The 20,282-nt window shown below is 36.2% G+C and overlaps 3 protein-coding genes across 3 annotated transcripts in view; 2 read left to right on the forward strand and 1 right to left on the reverse strand.

The window, feature by feature from the left end:
* Window positions 1-328: 328 nt before the first annotated feature.
* On the reverse strand, window positions 329-1,105 carry LOC109606114 (protein transport protein Sec61 subunit beta). Its single transcript, XM_020022689.2, has 3 exons — window positions 946-1,105; window positions 692-888; window positions 329-517 (listed from the first exon to the last, which is right to left on the reverse strand). Exons 1-3 carry the CDS (start codon window positions 946-948, stop codon window positions 430-432), a joined length of 288 nt encoding a protein of 95 aa, XP_019878248.1. The 5' UTR covers window positions 949-1,105; the 3' UTR covers window positions 329-429.
* A 289-nt stretch (window positions 1,106-1,394) lies between these two features.
* Window positions 1,395-2,906, forward strand: LOC109602089 (uncharacterized). Its single transcript, XM_020018419.2, has 2 exons — window positions 1,395-1,601; window positions 1,659-2,906. Exons 1-2 carry the CDS (start codon window positions 1,479-1,481, stop codon window positions 2,625-2,627), a joined length of 1,092 nt encoding a protein of 363 aa, XP_019873978.2. The 5' UTR covers window positions 1,395-1,478; the 3' UTR covers window positions 2,628-2,906.
* Window positions 2,907-3,258: 352 nt separating this feature from the next.
* Window positions 3,259-20,282, forward strand: part of LOC109606112 (E3 ubiquitin-protein ligase MIB1) — a 315,033-nt gene continuing 298,009 nt past the window's right edge. The window contains exons 1-4 of the mRNA XM_049966188.1: window positions 3,259-3,489; window positions 4,003-5,004; window positions 5,061-5,435; window positions 5,487-5,720. Coding sequence (XP_049822145.1) covers window positions 3,373-3,489; window positions 4,003-5,004; window positions 5,061-5,435; window positions 5,487-5,720 — 1,728 coding nt within the window. The 5' untranslated portion in view covers window positions 3,259-3,372. The remainder of the gene's footprint in view (window positions 3,490-4,002; window positions 5,005-5,060; window positions 5,436-5,486; window positions 5,721-20,282) is intronic.

Genomic DNA, 20,282 nt, shown 5'->3' on the forward strand with positions numbered 1-20,282 from the left:
TTTAATGGTATTGTCTGAGCTTCACTATGTTGAGTTACAATTATGCACGAAGCTATTAGTGGTAATCACTGCAATTATAAAGGATTGTTGTAATTAAAAACTGATTGTATGAGGAAATAATATAAATTATAAGCTCATTTATACTTTTGTTTGTAAACATTTTTCCATCCTTATCTTTATAAACTGATGTACATTTAATTTTGTACACGTGTTTTAAATCTGTAATAACTCAAGTCAGCATATTTACCAATTCAAATTCAATAGTTAAAACGTATGTTACTAATTACGCATTTCTGAAACTTACATACAACAATAAATAAAACAAATATTAATATGAAAAATGTATTTAATACATTTGAGATATTTAACAATAAAAAATGTATATGAAAAATGCATTAATTAAATAAGGAATGATAAATTAACTTAAACCTAAGACCTGGTGTATTTGCCCCAGATGTGTAGCATAAACACTGAAGCGATGAACAAGAGGGACATCACAAGAACTGGAACTGGTCCACTGTAAAAGAAAAAAATACAAAATAAATCTCAAAAAATATTTTTAGCTATCTACCAAAATAAAAACAAGAAACTTAATTAGCCACATTCTCATTTCGAAATTAATGTAAATTATGAATGAAAATTTAAATACGAGGTCTATAAAAGCGATAATAGTTGTAACATATGCACTTACACTTTGATGCCGGGAGAATCGTCGGTGTAAAATCTCCACATACCGCTGGCGGCCCCTGCGCTCCTTTTAGCGACTCCACTGCTGCTGGAGGTGGTCTTCCTTTGCCTCACGGTGCCCCCTGTGGAAGATCTGGGGGCCACAGCTTTCGAGGGCGATCTGCTGCTCGAACCCACGGTTGTCGAACTCGCTGGGGCAGGCTGTTCCAATAATACATTATAGTAGGCTAAATCAATAGAATTTTATGTGAGACTTACCATTTTTGTGTTATTAAGTTTAGGTTAAGTTATTGGGACACGTTTGAATAATTTAGAAGTAGTTACGTGAGTGACGACCGCAAGAAAACTGATGCTTGTTGGCAGTGTTTTTAGAACGTTGACTTGACACGTCGGCATACGTCAGCTTGTGACGGTGCGGCGTTGCCACGTTTATGTTATAAATTTCCCCTTCTTAAATTTCTAATGTTAATTATCATGTTTCGTTCTTATTAGTTTGCTTTAAAAAAATTAGTATAACATAAAATTTTCGTATCCGTATCCTACGTATAAAAAGTTGATTTGTCATTAGTATAGTTGTGACAAATTACAATGAAATATAAAAGTTCTGAAATCGGGGGAAATATTTTCCTGCTAGCAACATGCAGCAGTGTGGGTAACGCTTCACCGTTTGTTACCAGGTTTGCGTTGGCATTGGATATGTCACTTGTTTTGTTTATGGTGCGCATTGAGGTGACAGGTGACATTTTGACATATGATACGTATGATTGACATTATTTCCAAACATCGAAATAATGTATTATTTCGCCAAATTCTGTCGTATCTGCATCCAGACCGACGTTACTTTGCTGGACATCGATACGCTGGACTTTGACGAGGTTAAATTGAGCGAAAAACTACGATTGTGTGCCAAAATGGTATAATAAAAATTGAATTTTAAAAGTTTCGGGTGACCTATTGATTTTTCGTTGCAGGTTGTCGGAAGAGAAAGTCTGTCGACCGAAATATGTTTACAGTGCGTGATAAAGCTTCGAATTTCTTACCAGTTTCAATTGATGTGCAGGAAATCCTCAAAAATATTACAAGGATATTTGGAAGAGTTAATTGGTCCAGGAAAAATCGACCCCGACACTTTCGTCTCGTCTGATCTCATTGTCTCAGTTACTCCAATCTCAAATGTTCCTGAATCTCCATGCAAAAGGAAACAAAGAATAAGCAAAGAACAAAGATGCTCACTACTCAAAAAACTACTCACTCAAAATGACACAACAAACAAAAACGACCTAAGAAAGTACACACATCCCTATGATGATGGAGGGGGACTAAGAAATATAATAAACTTTACGCGTAACTACGAATTCACCTGCGGCAACAAAGACAAAACGTCTTTGGACAAACTCACGGAATTCTCGCAGGATTTCTTCAAACATGACTTTTCCGACTTCCGCAACACGATCCTCTACATAATAGAAAACAAGGATGCCGAAAGCGACGACGACGATCTGTTCGACGACTACAACGAAGAGGACGAATTCAAATTCGACCCGGTCAACATAAAACAGGAAATTCCCGATTGCGAAAACAATTCGTGCACGGAAAGTACGGACGGAGAAATCGACAACAAATTCGTCGAGCCAGAAATCGAAATCAAAGAGGAGGAGTCCACGTTTAGCTTCTTAAAAGACTGCACTGATCACAAAAATAATAATTCGCAAAACGCGATGCAACTATTAGACCAACTGGTCAACAATTACTCAACCGGCCAAAGAAAATCGTTCTCGCCGACAAGCGTGAGATGCAGAACAAGAAACAACCCCTACATAAGTCCCAGCTTGAAGCAACAGTTCCTCTACAGGAATTTCAAGTGCAATAGATGCGACAGGTACTTCAAAAGTCCCGGGTATCTCAAAGCTCACAAGACTAAAGTTCACCTGCAACACTGAAGTGATTTCAATGTACCTATTTAAATGTAATTGTAATTTTAATGGTGGGCTCAAGTAGTTCAGCACTGATTAAACCAGTATTGTTGTATTTGTTGGATCAAAGAATGTAATTCTCGTATAAGATATTCTCGAATTTAATTGAGACTTAAGTCCATCATTGTCAATCCGAATTTATGAATGTGAAGCTATCTGTGTATTTTTAGGATAGTATTTATTATTGTGCTGTATAAGCTATAAATTGTTATAATTCAATTAAGTAATGAATTTTAAAATATTTTTGATATTGTCCAATTATTTTTAAATGTAATTTTTTGTTATTTTCTATTTGTTAATGTTTTTTAAATAATTTATAGGAGTAATTTTTGCATTATTATTAAATGCTAAGTTAAGAAAAAAGGTTGTTTTATTCATCATTACACTACTTTTTTATGCTATGAAAGTTACTGAGATATAGGCAACACATTTTACACGCCAGCAGGTAATTCCCAGATAAAATTTCTTTTTAATTATATGATTAATAATTCCCAGAACTATCCACCACATTAATATTTTAAGAGGTATTTCTGTTGTCAGATAAGTAAGTTTCTTCTCATCCGTAAATTGCCCTTTTGATAAAACGAGAATTTGGTCCTCCGGAACGACGTCTGTCAAAAATCGAACGAACAAACAAAAATAATCACAGTGGAGAGGTGACAGGGCTGCGTTAAGTGAAATTTCGGCATATTGGGGCCCCCACAGCTTGACAATGGAGATTGCGAACGCGGTTGGCAGCGCGTCGACTGTTCCACGAACGCCCCGCGTCATGATGGAAGGCGTTGGGGCGCGTGTGATACGCGGACCCGACTGGAAATGGGGCAAACAGGTTAGAACGAAACCATGACCTACCCTCTATTTAATTTTTGCTTTTAGGAAGAAATGTTGAAAGGTCTGGGTCGCATTTTAAAATATATATCAAAAGGGTGAATCAACAAGTGTTACATATAATAGATTTCATTGATTGGAAATTGTTGAAAACTTCTGTATTCAATTACTTAAACTGTGTAACAAACTGTAATAAAAAATGTATCATGTCTAGAAGTTATTCAGTTTTTATTATTATTATTATGTTTTTAAATTTTATCAATGTTCATTCACTGTAACATTATTAAAAGTTTTCATACATTTCACCAGCTTACTTTCGTATTAGTTTTTAATTACTGAATTACTATAACTAGTTTTAATTTCTGTGAAATTATTTAAATCAATTATTTATGTATAAATTACATGAGCAATTTACCTTCATCAATTGAATTTTTTAATGCTTCCATGCTTTTCATTATTTAATTCCATTATTATTTTGCATATAATTCTGGATTTACTGATGGTATTTTTTTAGGATGGCGGTGAAGGCCACGTGGGTACAGTGAGAAATTTCGAGTCACCGGACGAGGTGGTCGTAGTTTGGGACAACGGAACGGCCGCAAATTACCGTTGCTCGGGTCAGTACGACCTGCGAATTTTGGACAGCGCGCCCACTGGCGTGAAGCACGAGGGCACGATGTGCGACACGTGCCGCCAACAACCCATATTCGGTATACGATGGAAGTGCGCCGAATGCGGTAACTACGACCTGTGCTCGGTCTGCTATCACGGCGACAAGCACCAGCTGCGCCACCGCTTCTACCGCATCACGACGCCAGGCACGGAACGGGCCTACTTGGAGACCCGTCGCAAGTCGAAGAAGATCGCGGTCCGCGGCATATTTCCAGGTGCGAGGGTCGTACGGGGCGTCGACTGGCAATGGGAGGACCAGGACGGCGGCAACGGCCGTCGCGGCAAGGTGCAGGAGATCCAGGACTGGTCGGCAGCTAGTCCTCGGTCTGCCGCCTATATCGTGTGGGACAACGGCTCCAAGAACTTGTACCGTGTCGGCTTCGAGGGCATGGCCGATCTGAAGGTCGTCAACGATGCTAAGGGTTTCACTGTTTACCGAGATCACCTTCCCTGTCTCGGGGAACAGGGGCCCGGGCGACAGGCGCCGCCTGGCATTAAAATTGGTGACCAAGTCAGCGTAGATCTGGAACTGGAAATTGTACAGTCTCTCCAACATGGACATGGGGGCTGGACTGACGGAATGTTTGAGTGTCTCAGCAATATGGGCACTGTTGTGGGGATTGACGAGGACCACGACATCGTGGTGGCCTACAGCAGTGGCAACCGTTGGACCTTTAATCCTGCAGTACTCACCAAGGTTGCAACCCCCACAAACTCAGCCGGGTTCAACGAAACACCCCAGCAACAATTCGCTGTAGGAGATTTAGTTCAGATCTGTCCTGACATTGAAAGAGTTAAAATGCTGCAGCGAGGACATGGAGATTGGGCAGATGGAATGACTGCTGTATGTTTCTATCACTTTAAAAACAGTACACAATTTTAATTGTTCTAATTTTTTAGACCCTGGGCAAAGTGGGCCACGTGCAGCAAATCTACAACGACAACGACCTAAAGGTGGAAGTCTGCAACACAACCTGGACCTACAACCCCTTGGCGGTAACCAAGCTGGCGAGCAAAGACGGCACCGTACACGGGACAACAAGCGGAGAACGCTTGAGTGCCCTGCTGAAGAAACTATTCGAAACTCACGTGTCTGGCGACGTGAATGAAGAACTCGTTAAATCGGCAGCTAACGGCGACGCCCAGAAGTGCGAAGAAGTGTTGAAGCAAAGCAACTCAGCGGGTGCAGGAATCGGTCCAGATGTAAACGGCGTCTTCGCCGGCCACACCGCTCTACAGGCGGCGAGTCAGAACGGCCACCTCGAAGTCATTACGGTACTCCGCCTTCTACAATTTTATACATTTATAAAACGGTTGATTCTGTAGGTGTTACTGCGCTCCCAGGCCGACGTCGAGATTGAAGACAAAGATGGTGATAGGGCCGTACATCACGCCGCCTTTGGTGATGAACCGGCGGTGGTGCAGCTCTTGGCTCATGCTGGGGCAGACCTGAATGCCCGCAATAAACGACGTCAAACAGCCCTGCATATTGGCGTCAACAAGGGACACATCGGAGTCGTCAAGATGCTCCTCGACCTCGGCTGTCATCCGTCACTACAGGTTTGTTTTCGAAGATGTGACTTAAAAAATGATTGTAATGAGTGTTTTTTGTTTTCTAGGTGAGTTTTCCTCAGAATGTTCAGTTGGACCTCCATTGTATTGTATCTAAGTTTATTGGTATGTTTTTTTGGTGGTGTTTTATGGTTTTAATAAAAATTTATTGTTATAAAACTGTAAAAAAATGTCAAATACCTAAATGTATATGGATTATAAAATATATAAATAATCCTAGTTCAGTTATTTGACTGGAAATCGATTTGCCGGACGAACATATTCATAATTTAGGTCCATATATAGACAATTACGGTTCGCAAATTCGCAGTGCCAGTTCATGCAAAGTTTGTCGGTCAGCGCTTCCCACAAAGGACGACCGGTCTCGCCTAATTGCGACTCATTGAATACGTCCCGGTCCTGTTGCTCTTGTCCCGACTTATCTAATATGTAACGCCGTAATTAGCAATTATTGTCAATCGGACCCGTAATTAATCTTGCACCGTGAATTATTATCATTCGGATACAGTGCAATTGTCCTTTTGACAAATTAATTTTGGTACGTGTCCGCACGTCCATCCGAGTTTATGCATGTATTTTAATTGGAGTTATGTATTCAAATTATGTAATACTTTTGTTTAAAACACCAGGAAATAGTTTTTGTGATGCAATCAAAATGAAACGACGGCACAGCTTCCGGGGGGCATTACTAGCAGGAAAAAATCGATGTGTATGAACAGCAGGCAGTTTTTCATCGGGTTGTTTGTGTTTGGATCGTAAAAGCGATACATAAACAGCCCCGATACTGGAAGGACATATCGGCGTATCGCCGTAGAAATCCGTCCCTCCAAATCCGTGCCAGTAACTTAACTAGATTATTTTTTATTTATTTAGTATTTGGGAGAAAATCCGGGCAGGGGTTGGGGGTGTAATGCCATCCGTGCAGCCGAGCGCTACACAATCAATAGATTGGGCAGTAATTCAAACGACAAATCCGCTGCCGCTAGCAGATTTTATTGCATATTTTATTATTGTTCTCTTTTAAGCCCAAAACCGCTGTTTTTATTGTCCGACTAATGAAAAAGCGTCGAGTAAATAAAAAAGTTTGTCGAACGGCGGCTCTACTTTTATTGGCAGCCGGTAATAATGTCGTTTTACGACGACGACTTGTGAATAAACGTCTAGTTTTGTGACTAGACGACGATCCGGGCCACAAAGGAACCAATAAACGTGGCTCTAAAACTGAAATTTAATTGCCGAATAATTCGCCGGGAAAATCTCCCACCTCCACATCCACACAACAAGCCCGGGCGGAATCCCGAGATGAATTACGGGGTAGTTTGCATTGTTTCACGCGACAAATATTTGCGACTCGCCGATAAAACGGTTAATTATGTCCCGCACTCGGGGCAAAAAAAGGTTGTTCGGGGGGTGGCAGACGAAACGAAGTTCGGAGCAATCCAAAACGATAATGCAACGGGGTTTTAATTGCGAATGCATTCCGACTTGACCCCGACGCGTTGCCGTGAATTATGGCCGTCGTTAGTGTACCGAACAATAACGCCGCTGTCAGACTCCGTTCTCGTATCTAATTAAAATCTCCCGTTTCAATTTCCTCCGCCTCTGTCTGTTCCCATCTCTTGTTTTGTGTGTATGTGTGTTTCGGTATGTGGGTCGTTCCATTAAACTCGGAGATTATAAGGCGAAGTTCGAAGAAAGTCGCGGGGGCGCCGGGGCGCCCGCCAACATTGTTCGGCTTCTTTGGCCCCGGGTTTTGCGAGCTGGGATTTCTTGACATGATTCTGTGCTCGGATTAACTGAAATTTATTATTCCTCCGGCGCTCGTACACGTTTTATTGCGAATACGTATTAAAAATTGGTTGTTTTTGTCTCGATTTTCGGTGAAGTCGCATTCTGACAAAAGTTTTAATAGACACTCGAGACAATTGTGCAGGCGATTCGTAGCGATTCGCCATTAAAATACCCGGGAGGCAGCTTAAAACATGGAAATTGGGCACATTCCCCATACCTGATGCTCATAGTTTCGAAATTACAATGGCCGAATAATAAACTGCTAATTGGAATTACTACAAGTGCCGAAACGTGAAACCATTACAATAAACTCCGGCATACATTAAGAGCTCGCCCGCCATTGTTAAGAATCATCCCGACCAACCGAAATTTACCGAATATCGTTAGATCTAATCTTCTTACGGCTCAAGTTTAATTGTGCACACTTTGCGTTTCTATGTATTAATTATCAGATACCAGAAAAAGTCATTTACCATTTTGTTTTATGATTTGTTTCAATTAATCTTTATGAAAGGCTTTCATTCAAATTATGTGCAGTCAGTATAAAAAATATATATTAAAATTAATACAATTTTTTTTTGTCACATATACACATGTCACAAATCTTTCTATTAATCTTTATGAAAGGGTTTCATTCAAATTTTCTGCAGTCAGTATAAAAAATATATATTATAATTAATACACTTTTTTGTCTTTTTGTTACACATCTTTAAAACGACGGAATTACTTTAAACGTATATATTAGTCTGATTTGTTGTCCAGAGAAATCCACTATTTAATAATATTTTTAATACAATTTTTTTCCTAGTAGAATTTATGTTATTTTATTGAATAACTCACTTTAAGTGGGAAGAAGAAAACGTTGCACTCCAGAGAAAGGGGAAATAATAATTACCATGAAACATTAAGTTACAATATTATTAACGAATATGAAACAACACACTTAATTGAAACAAGAAAACGTTCTAATAAAAAAACAACTCTTTCTATTAATCTTTATGAAAGGGTTTCATTCAAATTTTCTGCAGTAATTATAACAAAATATATATTATAATTAATATAGTATTTTTTGTCTTTTTGTCACACATCTTTAAAACGACGGTATTATTTTAAATTTATATATTAGTCTGATTTGTTGTCCAGAGAAATCCACTATTTAACAATATTTTTAATACAATTTATTGCTAGTAGAATTTATGTTATTTTATTGAATAGCTCACTTTCAGTGGGAAGAAAAAAACATTGCACTCTAGAGAAAATGGAAATAATAATTACCATGAAACAGTAAGTTATAATATTATTAACAAATATCAAACAACACACTCAGTTGAAACAGATAGACAGACAAATCTTCTAAACAAACAAAAATGAATTAATTAAGTCATACAATATTAGTGTGTCTAGTAGAACAATTAGACGTTGACTGTGTGATCAAAAGGATGTATTTCAGTAAAGAAATAATTGATATCAAAAAAGAATATTCTACCAAGATTGAAGTTTACACAAAAAAATATTATCCACCAAAATTTTGGCGAATACATTCATCGTCCAAGTAAAAGTTTGACTTTAAACACACTACAAAAACATTGAAACACGATGTAGGAAACGTTATGGTTTTCTTTTCTTAGCATGTTATAGTACCATTACAGAAAATTATTGATAAAATGAACCGTTTCATATATAAAGATATCATGAGAGATTTAATGGTAAGATCTGCCAACGATAATTTGGAAGTTGGATTTTTTTGCGTGATAATGATTCTAAGGGTGCCTCCAAAGTTATTCAAAATTGGTTACAAGATAATCATGTTGAGGTTCTCGATTGGGCAGCGCAAAGTCCGGATCTAAATCCAATTGAAAACTTATAAAATGACATGTTCCTATTAAAACACCAAAAATCATCAAATTTAGATGAATAGTGGTTATTAATTGAAGAGTTGTGGAATTTAATTTGAAATGACCATTGAGGATATCTCGTCGAATCTATACATTGCCGTTTACAGGCTGTTATAACGAACAAAGTGTATCTAACAAAATATTAACAATATTTAAAGTTGTATAAATCACTGAATGAATATATATTTCTGGAAACAACTACATTATATAGATATAGGTAGAAAATGAATAATTATAGAAAAATATAGTGTAGTTATTCTAAATAAAATATTTCGATTGCATTTAATTAGAGGTGTATCACTTAATTAATAATAAATATTAATATGTGGTATTTCACTGGCCACCAGTATTCTTCAATAATAGATATTTTGCGGTTAACCTAATTTAAGCTAGCCTAGCTTAACCTAATCTCATTTAACTTAACCTAACCTAATTTAACCCAACCTAACCTAACTTAACCTTACTTAATCTAACCTAATCTAACTTAACCTAACTAAACTTAATATAACCTAACCTAACTTAACCGAAGAGGCGAAGTCTCACCGTGTTTAAAGTGGTATATTAAGGGAGAAATTAAGTAATATCTGGATCAAAATTTTCATACCACATAATGCAAAATAGGTCCTAGTTCATGAAAATATCACTGAAAGACTTCTTTAGTTAACAGAAAGGGTGTTCTGCTTCTTCATGACAAAGCGAGATCACATGCTGAATTAGAAATTCAAAATATTAAATGTAAAGTTGTAACTTACACTTCGTAAAGTATGTGTCTATCTTTAGTTCTGACATTATCCAAGTTATTCGTCTGAAGAGGAGGTCAAAACTGAGGTTGATCTTTTCTTCAGTTCCAAGAACTCAGAGATTTTTTTGGTGAGACATGAATTTCTTGTAAGCAAAATGTTGATTTTAAAGTAATAATAAAAAAGTAATTTTCCTTTAAAATCAAACATTAAGAACATAAATTATTTTTTCGGGTGCCCAATATTTCTGCTTCGGTAAAAGTTTATTTTTTGCAGTAAAAGACGGATTCCATTTCGGTCGATAATAATTTATTCACGGTGCCTAATAACCGAAACCCCAAACTCAGCCATTAAAGGCGGAATGCGCCGAGTCCTTGTGTTTTATGCACGGATACGAGTGCACTCAACGACTCTCTCTCGAAAACGATGAATTGTTAAAGATGCCACTTTTAACCGGGCGTAACTTTTTTCAGTCGGCGTCGCGACGCCGCGAACTGTCCCGGCCGTGCACACGATACGCGCTCCCTGTCAGAGATGGAGCTGCTCTGCCCCTGCCTGAAACGTTTAAAAATCATTTTTTAACAATTCCAAAAGTGCAACTGCGAAACAATGCGAGCATGTGAATTACGTTGCGCCGTTTCCTCGCTTTTACATTATTATAAAATGGAAGAAAAAAAAAATGATTTAATTGCGCCGAATAGAAAAGATGTTTTAGGATTGCAATTTCGTCTAAACGGTTTCGGCTTTTCGCCTGAATTATGTCCCATTTAGTGCCTCGAAATTCAATTCCGGGATTCTTTCCATATTATACGGAAAATTACCGGAGTTTTGTAATTTTTTTAAATGCCGCCGACCTGGAATTTATTTCCGGCGCTGTAATTGCTCTGCGGTCTGGATTACTGGATGTTCCGGGCCTTCACTATCAAAAAAACTGATTCGGGATGTTAAATTTAGACATTAAACATTTGAATGTACTGCTTGAATTAAAGTTTACGGCTCGTGGATTGTGGAAAAATTATTGTTATTACGGTTTTATGGCCGAATTAAACTTATACGTACAAGTATGAGTGCATGTTCAAATAATTGTACTTATTAACAAGACAAAATTACAAAGACAAAAGTCATTACTTGTTGGTACCATTCACTCAAATATAAAAGATAAAGCCTTTTTAAAAGGTTATTCATATTGAATGAAAATACACCGCAAAAATAAAGTAGAAACAACAACACTAAATTATTGATGTATGTATTGCAAATATATTAAATTCTGTTGAGAGTAACAATATTTTAATTAAAGAGCTTTTAATTTAGGTAATTTAATACAATTCCAATTCAAATAATAACATCCGTATAAAGCTCAATAAAAACGGATATGAAATGTTTATAAAAATATCTAACCTGACTATACACAAAGGCAAAATTAAAAATGACGTATTCAAAGTTGACCTATAGAATAGATTAAGTTAATGAAGTTAATATTATTAACACCTAGAAAAATTTAATTAAATTATATTAAAAAATAGTATAACTTAAAAATTATAATATAACTAAATAAATTAGGAAAAACAACACTAAATTATTGATATAATTAAGAATATGAGTTGCAAATATATTAAATTCTGTTGAGAGTAACAATATTTTAATTGAAGAGCTTTTAATTTAGGTAATTTAATACAATTCCAATTTAAATAATAACATTCCTATAAAGTTCAATAAAAACGGATTTGAAATGTTTATAAAAATATCTAACCTGAATATACACAAAGGTAAAATTAAAACTGACGTATTCAAAGTTATCTACATGACCTATAGAATAGATTAAGTTAATGAAGTTAATATTATTAACACCCAGAAAATTCTGATTAAATTAATTTAAAAAAGAGTATAACTTAAAAATTATAAAATAACTAAATTTAAAAGAATCGTGCCCGGGTATTAGTTGTTAATAAAAAAAAATAAATGTGACATAATTATTATTAATAACATAATAATAACAGTTGGGCTGAAAAGTTCGTAGGCTAGCATAGAAAAAATGTTTTTTTTGATAGAATTTGATTTTATTATTCAATATAGTTGCCTTCGAGGGCGATACAACGATTATAACGGTCATACAATTTTTCTATACCATTTTTATAGTACGATTTGTCTTTAGCCTCAAAATAGGCTTCAGTCCACTCGGCTGACTGTCGTTGGACTCCGGTGTGAAGTGATGAAGTCATGTTTCATCCATTGTCACATATCGACGCAAAAATTCGGGTTTATTACCATTGAATAGCTCCAAACACTGCTCAGAATCACCAATTCGTTGTTGTTTTTGGTCGATTGTGAACTCGCGAGGCACCCTCTTTGAACAGAGCTTTCGCATACCCAAATATTCATTGTCCAACACCTTCATTTGATATCTTTAGGGTCTCATGTATCTCATCCAACTTCACTATACGGTTATCCGAAATTATTTTGTGGACTTTTATGATGTTTTCTTCGGTAACAGCCTCTCTGGGGCGTCCACAGCGTGCATCGTCCTCGATGCTCATTTCGCCTCGTTTAAACTCAGCAAACCACTTTTCAACGGTTGATATTCCTGCTGCAAAATCCGAATAATGTTTATCAAGCCGAGCCTTGGCTTCAATAGTATTTTTTTCGCCAAAAAGCAATGCTTTAGTAACACACGAAACTCCTTTTTATCCATTTTTTCTAACAAAAGTTGCTTCACTCAAAATGCTATAACTCACAAACTAATAGTACTATTGTTGTCAAACTTATATACGTGTCTTTTGAATGTTAGGGCTAACTGAAAATCATAAGAATTTAATACTAGTAGTGCCATTTATGTGTCAGCCTACGAACTTTTCAGCCCACCTGTTATATATTTGGATATTTAGAGGATGTTATTATCTTACTTTTTGAAAGGGTTGTAACATTTTACAACATATTTTTTATTTAATAAAAAACATTTATTTTTATTAATTCATTATATTTTGGTTTTATTGCAATAGTTTAAAAATATTTAGGAGTTCCTTAAACAATTTGACTGTGTTTATCAGATTTTTCAAAAAGTATTGGGTTCAAAAATAAGTAGAATTTGATTATTTTATATATTTATAAAATATATTTTATTGTGAAAATATTATTTTTAACTTAAAAACATAAAATTGTGTGACATAACATTCAAATTAATATATGAAGTTTTTTTATTTAAAAGTTAGCTTCACATACTTAAGTGTTTATACTATCTAAACTAAACTAAACCTACAGTAATTAGTACATTGTCCTCGTGTCTACACTTAATTTTGCAAACTGTTTCCCCAATTATTATTAAAATTTACCTGAAAAAGTTTCAAGTGCAGTTTTATCAAGTTGCAGGCATAATTTCCTCATCGATTCTGTGAAACAACAACAAAAAACAAGCTAAACGTTCTCGAGCAGTCCCAGAACTTTGAAAGTGCACGATTAGTTCCTGCAAAGCTTCATTTTCCCCGTCACACCATAAATCCATCTCGGTGCCCATAAAAAAGCCCCACTAATCCACGTTATGTACCGCTCTCAGTGTGAAACTGCACCGTTTTTAAAATCCGGCTCGTCGGGCTGAAGTTGTTTTTGCAGATAAACGTCGGGGCGAAATTTTTAATCTGCCCCGTTATTAGCATGAACTTTGGCACTTTCGGCAACTGGAGTAACGCAACACCGGCCCGACAGTAATTGATCGTTCGGCGACGTTTGCTCGCGTTTTTTTTCATCGTGCACAATAATTATCAATCAATGTGTCACGAGTCGACGATCCCCGCCCTCGTTACAAATGAATCTGGAGCGTGTGTGAGCGTTACGTGTGTTAGAAAAATGAAATTTCGTATTTGATGGATTGCATAATAATGCGCTGCGCAAAGACTCTCGCAAAGCTTCGGATTAAACGGCCGGATTAAGCGATCAGACTCGAAAAACGGGGAGGAAAAATACCTGAAATTGTTTACCCTTCATTTACTTCCCGTTTAATTAACATTCACGCACTGCGAAGTCCGTTTTTTTTTTCCTAGCCGGTAATGTAATTTCAGATAACCGCATATCACAGCTGTCAAGTGCAATTGTAGCCTTAGCTAGTTTTGTCAGTAATTAGTTTATATTATTTGAAGCGGTGGGTAAAAGTTTTAATTGAATTATTAATCACGACCCGTGTGAAAACCTCAGTTTTTATTCAATTCGTCTGCCAACTTTTAAATTAATTCTAATAACACGTCAAAGTTACACTTGGAAAGTATAAGAGTCGGTTTGGGTAAATTAAATTTTGTCGGTGTTTTGCACTTTTTCTGTCAAATCACAATTGAACAGTTAAACTTTTATGTTCTTAATTAAATCGTATTGTTTCATATTGTTTGGTGTTTCTAGTGTGGCAAAACGAGGCGAGTTTTAGTCTCTCTTGCTTGCCAGAATCAATAGTCTTCCACCAACACTGTACTATAAATGTAACGGTCTAAAAAAAACATAATTGTAAATATTAAGAGTAAAGAAAATATAGAAATGTTTTTTGGAATATATTTTAAGAGATTACAACAAATATAGAAGTTAGAAGTTTCTTAAAATAAGGCATTTGGGTTTTTTATTTAAATAATGATGTATTGGGAACATACAGTAGTGGCAGAAAGTGGAGCAACTTTATAAATATATAAAATGCTATATACAAATATAATATAATTTATACTAATTATGAATACACAGTCCAAATTTTCCAGTGTATCGTGTGTTTTACAACAATTTTCAAGGTTTGGTTACGCGTAAGAAAAAAATAAAACTGGTAGACCAAGAAAAACCAACAGGTTTCAGGATAAACAAACTTTATCCTACTCCGAAAAAAGATCCCTTCCTGAATTTCAGTGAAATAAAAGGTCTACTTGGGACACAACTTAGAAATAACGTCTCCCCAAGAACCGTAAGTGACAGATTACTACAGGGGAGTCTTTATGCATGAAGACCAGCCAAAAAACCATTACTATCAGAAAATAACAAGCGAATCAGAATCTGGTTAGCGGTGATGGGATTTTATGTTATATGTAAGGCGACCTATTCATGAAAGGCTTAACCCAAAGTATACCATCCTCACTGTTAAACACAGCGGGTCAATAATGGTAAGGGTCTGCTTTTTGGGACGTGGAATGGGTCCTCTCCATAGAATAAAGGGTATCATGAATCATTTTATGTATTAAGAAATATTGAGGAGCAACATGGTACAGCTGTAAATATTCCACCAAAACATTATTTTCAATAGGATAATGATCCTAAGCACTCTTCAAAATATTTGAAGCAATGTTTTTTAAGGGAAAAAATTAATGTTGATGACTGGCCATCATAAAAACTTTAGTAATCAGCAAAACATAGATTCTCATATTATTGACTATAAAAAAGGTGTATTATTTGTATTAATAAAATATTAAATAGTATAAGTTGCTCTACAAAAATAAATAATCGCAAGTAAAATTAAACACATAAACAATTTAAAAAAAGTTGTTCAATTTTCTGCCAATATCCTACAAAGAATATTATCAAAAAATTGGACAAATACATTTCAGATGGTGACAGACCAACGTAATTTTTAAATTAATTTAGATAATAGGTTGAAGCTCATAAACCTAGTGGATCAATAAATTAGACTCTACGTCTACTTAAAGGCTCAAAGGAAGCTTCAAAATGTTACACGGGATCTTCCACATCATTCTCTAGGAAAACCATTGGTTTAAACATTATTTGTTGTATAAATTTTATGAATCATTTTTATGATTTAATATTTTTTTTCTGTACATAAAATACCTAATATATATTTGGATAACATAAAATTTGTTAATTTTAATTAGATTTCTTTTAAATTTTAATTAAATATTTTTTAAGTCCCTTAACAATCATTACAAAGGGAAATATTTTATTGAATTTTGATAAATGTTTATTACCAAAACCTGAGATTTTGTAATAAATAAAGATAAACCATTTTTTTGTACTGTTCTTTTGAATTATTTACATTTTTAACATACGTTCGCACTGCCATCTCTTCGACAATAGCTGTATACAAAGCAAAAATTACAGGTTTTTAATTAATTTGTTTTGTTTTAAATTTATATTTTTCTGATTTTAACGAAATTATTTTAATATTCAGCAATTTTGAAAACATTGATCATCATCTACAATTTATAGCTAATAATTTTAATCAATTTTGATAAATGTAAAGTTTATATTATTATATTATAATAAAGTAATGGAAATTACTATAATGTACCAAATATAAGGACTATTTTTTTTTTAATTTCCGACATAGAAAAATTTGATCTTGAGCCCTTAATTTTGAGGCAAAATCCATATCTCACCATTCCTTGACGGTTTAAAAAAATTCTATTTACATTTTTTGTAGGAAATTGAATGCTCTACAAAAAAGGTATCTTATATTTTTTATAACTATGATCGTTTAGAAGATATCAGTAGTCAAAATTTGAAGAATTTAACAAAAATATCTTTTTTTTTTAATTTTATAAGACGTAGGTAAGTAAATAATAAAATGCCCAACATATATATTTTTAAGAAATCCAATTTTTTTTCAGCCCCATATGGCAAAATCTATATCTCGTCATTACTTGATGGTACAAAAAATTTTTATTTACATTTTTTGTAGGAAATTGAACTCTCTACGAAAAGATCTCCTGTTGTTAATCGATTACTCTAATTAAAATTTGTAAGATATAAGATATGTAAGGTGTCTACGAATCAATTTTTCAGTTATGGAAGTTCAAAAAATTGTTTTTTTCTTTTTTCAACATAATTTTGATGGGGTATTGGCCTGATAAACTTGTAACTTAATACTACCATGGACAAAAATACGAATCTTGGAATGTTCCAATAATTTGTTGCTTGAAAAAATTACTGAAACGACCAAAATGGCTGAAAATCGTTGTAAACCAGAGTTATTATCTCCTTTGTGAAACATATTGACAAATATGGTCGGTTAAGAGCAGTTTAACCGCGGAATTTCGGTCCCGTTTCCCCGTTATTAATTCTTCTGGCGTACCAGCAACCAATTCGCCCATCCCGAAATATTTTCCGCGATTAATATCTCGCACCTCTTACAAATGTCCCCCGCATTAGTGCGCCGATTCGTATTTGTCAATACGTCCGAAGTTTGAACGTCCGCCATTTGTCTCGTCGGTTTGTTTTCGAAACGGGGTCCGTTTATGAAATTGCTTCGCATGATGTATGGCCGTTGTTCTGAATTATTAAACGCGAGAAAACAACTACAAAGATGCATCAGTTCGCGTCCCCGACGTTTCAATTTCCGCAAAACGACTCCCGGCGAAATCCAGGTGACTCCGTCCCGACGCACTGGCTGCGGCCCAAACAATACGGATCCATCGGCAAACACATCCGGACGGACCGAACGAAATAAAACACGTACACGGGGGTTTTTTAATTTCAAACTTTCTTTTCAGTTTCCACGGTCCGACGAGCCGGACGGATCCGGGGGGATAAACTTATTGTCGTGTCCGACCGCCGGCAAATTTAATAAATACCGTCGTCCACTTACAATCGACACATTTCTCCTTCTTCGAGATATTATTAAAAATTTACGCCGACTGCGCCAACAAACTTTACGGGCGATTCGAGTAAATGGTATTTACGTAACTCCGTACTGAAACAATTCATCCCTAATGCCGGCACTTTGCAGTAAAACACCGTAAGCCGATAAGACTCCGGTCCCCCACACACTCTCCGTCTTGGATGTGCGGGTGAAAAGGTGAACGGAAGAGTGCAGCAAGTTAATCCACGACAATTAGTTAAATCTCGGCAAGATGCAGCCAGGCCCGTTCTCCTCCGGATTTGCATTAACATACCGTCGGCGAGGAGCCGTCGTTGGGGATTTGGGGGATTCCCACGACGGCAACTGCCGGGTTCGAACTTTCGAGGTGTTTTCCGTCGAGATTATGTTATTACGGGCGACAATAAATGTGTACCACGGTTGTAAAAACAGTGCGGACGAAATTGGGGAAGTGATCGTAAAAATGGTTTAATGCGGAACGTAAACACAATTACCGAAAGAGTTCCGAATCGACGAGAGGCTCTTCCACATAATTGATCCGCGCCTTGAATAATAATAATAATAAAAAATAACAAAGGGAAACAGTCCTTTTTGTGCTCTAAGCGACGAGGCGCATTGGATGAAATTTCCGACGAATAATCCACTAAGAGGTTCTGCAAGATGTGAACGTCTGTTATTTGTTTGTACAGTCTTCCGACTGGCACCATTCACTTTACAGCTTTTTTTTAGTTAGTTAAACACTCGTTCCTGTTTATGTTTATTTAAAAGGCTCCGGAAAAAGGGTTGGTCAGTGACAACGGGGGCAAAATCTTAATGGCCCCAGCATGCATCCAGCACCGGTCCATAACGTCGCCGTTAATTTGCGTTAACGTCCCTTAAATCACTATTACGACTTGCCAGTCGCCCATAATCCTGGCGAGGGGGTGACGCCGCACCGTGCATCCAATTAAACGCGATGTCCAGAGCGGCAAGAAATCAGAAATTAATCCTGCGGCCGCGTCCTTGAAGGGGAAACATTATGCCGGTGCGGCAATTCCGTCGGGAGCGTTTCCTTCTGGCGTCGAGATAAGACCCGCCTCCGGTATCCGAATAACACATTTCGAGTGTAACAAAGCTACTAATACTTTAATTACTGAAAATACGTTTCGCTTTGATAAGACAAGCCGCCGCCGAGTGCGCAATGCGGCGGCGGTGTATTTAATTAACTTCCATCCTAAGCGGCCCAGGTTCAAGAACCAACCCCGCATAGTTTTCGCCACCCACCCCGTTTCACCTCTTCGGGGCATTTTTGCCGTGAGTGTCGATTGATACGTGAATTGCGGCCCTCCCATCCCGGGTAATTAGCGCCCGACACCCGAGTATCCGGTCCCCGGCTAATGGACCGAGGAGATTTGCTTATTATTGTGTCCCGTACACACGGTCCGATTGTTAGGCGGCACGGCTGGAACAATGGGACCATCGAACACCTCCCGAGGACGGCTAATGGTCGCGTCGCACAAAGGACGCGGTAATTAACACCGAAATCCCGTTTGTTCGTTGCCGGCCAGACGCATTCAACACGTCTTACTTGCCGGAACAATCGGCGACAACAGAGGACCGAAAGAGATATCATTTTATAATTTGGATCTCCCCTTATTGTACACGGCCATTTCAAATCCTATTTTGGTTAATCCTGAGATATAAGATCAAAGTCTAATTATATGTATAGGTAAAATGATTCAATATATACAATGGTGGGCACATTTTTTGTGAATTTCTTAAAAAGATTTATTTAATTTTGTCCAGTCTTTATAAAAAATATGTTTCAATTATCTATTTTGTTATCGTTTTTTTCCTTATTTTGTTATATATTTTAAAAACGACGGTGATATTATTTTAAACGTACACATTTTATACGTTATTTTATTGAATAACTCACTTTCAATGGGAAGAAAGAGACGCTATACTCCACAGAAGAAGAAAATAATAATTAACAAGAAACATTAAGTTCTAAATACTGCTGTAACCTATACCATAAAGAACCTAAGTTGTCCCGAATAATGGTTACAATATTATTAACAAATATGAAACGTTCTAAACAATTCCTTTTATAGACAGACAAATTGAATGAATCAGTAAACAAAATGCTTTCTTTACTTCTAGATGAATAAAAATGAATTAATTAAGTCATACAATACCAGTGGGGATATATTTCAGTAAATAAATCATTGGTATCAAAAAAGAATATTTGACCAAGACTGAAATTTGCATGAAAATATATTATTATTCTCCAGAATTTTGGCGAAAAGTACTTTGGAGTAATGAATCCACGTTCAATAGAAAAGGATTAAACGGTAAACAACGGATTAGATGGAGGAAACGTTATGGTATGAGGTTCCTTTTCTCGGCATGTTATGGTACCATTACTGAAAATTATTGATGAAATGGACCGTTTCATATACAAAGATATTATGAGAGATGTAGTGGAATCATTTATCAACAATAATTCACTAGTTACATAGATTTTTATTCATGATATTGATTGGAAGAGGACACCCAAAGTTGTTCAAAATTGATTAAT

Source organism: Aethina tumida, chromosome 4 (genome assembly GCF_024364675.1).
Source record: "Aethina tumida isolate Nest 87 chromosome 4, icAetTumi1.1, whole genome shotgun sequence".
NCBI classification, from domain to species: domain Eukaryota; kingdom Metazoa; phylum Arthropoda; class Insecta; order Coleoptera; family Nitidulidae; genus Aethina; species Aethina tumida.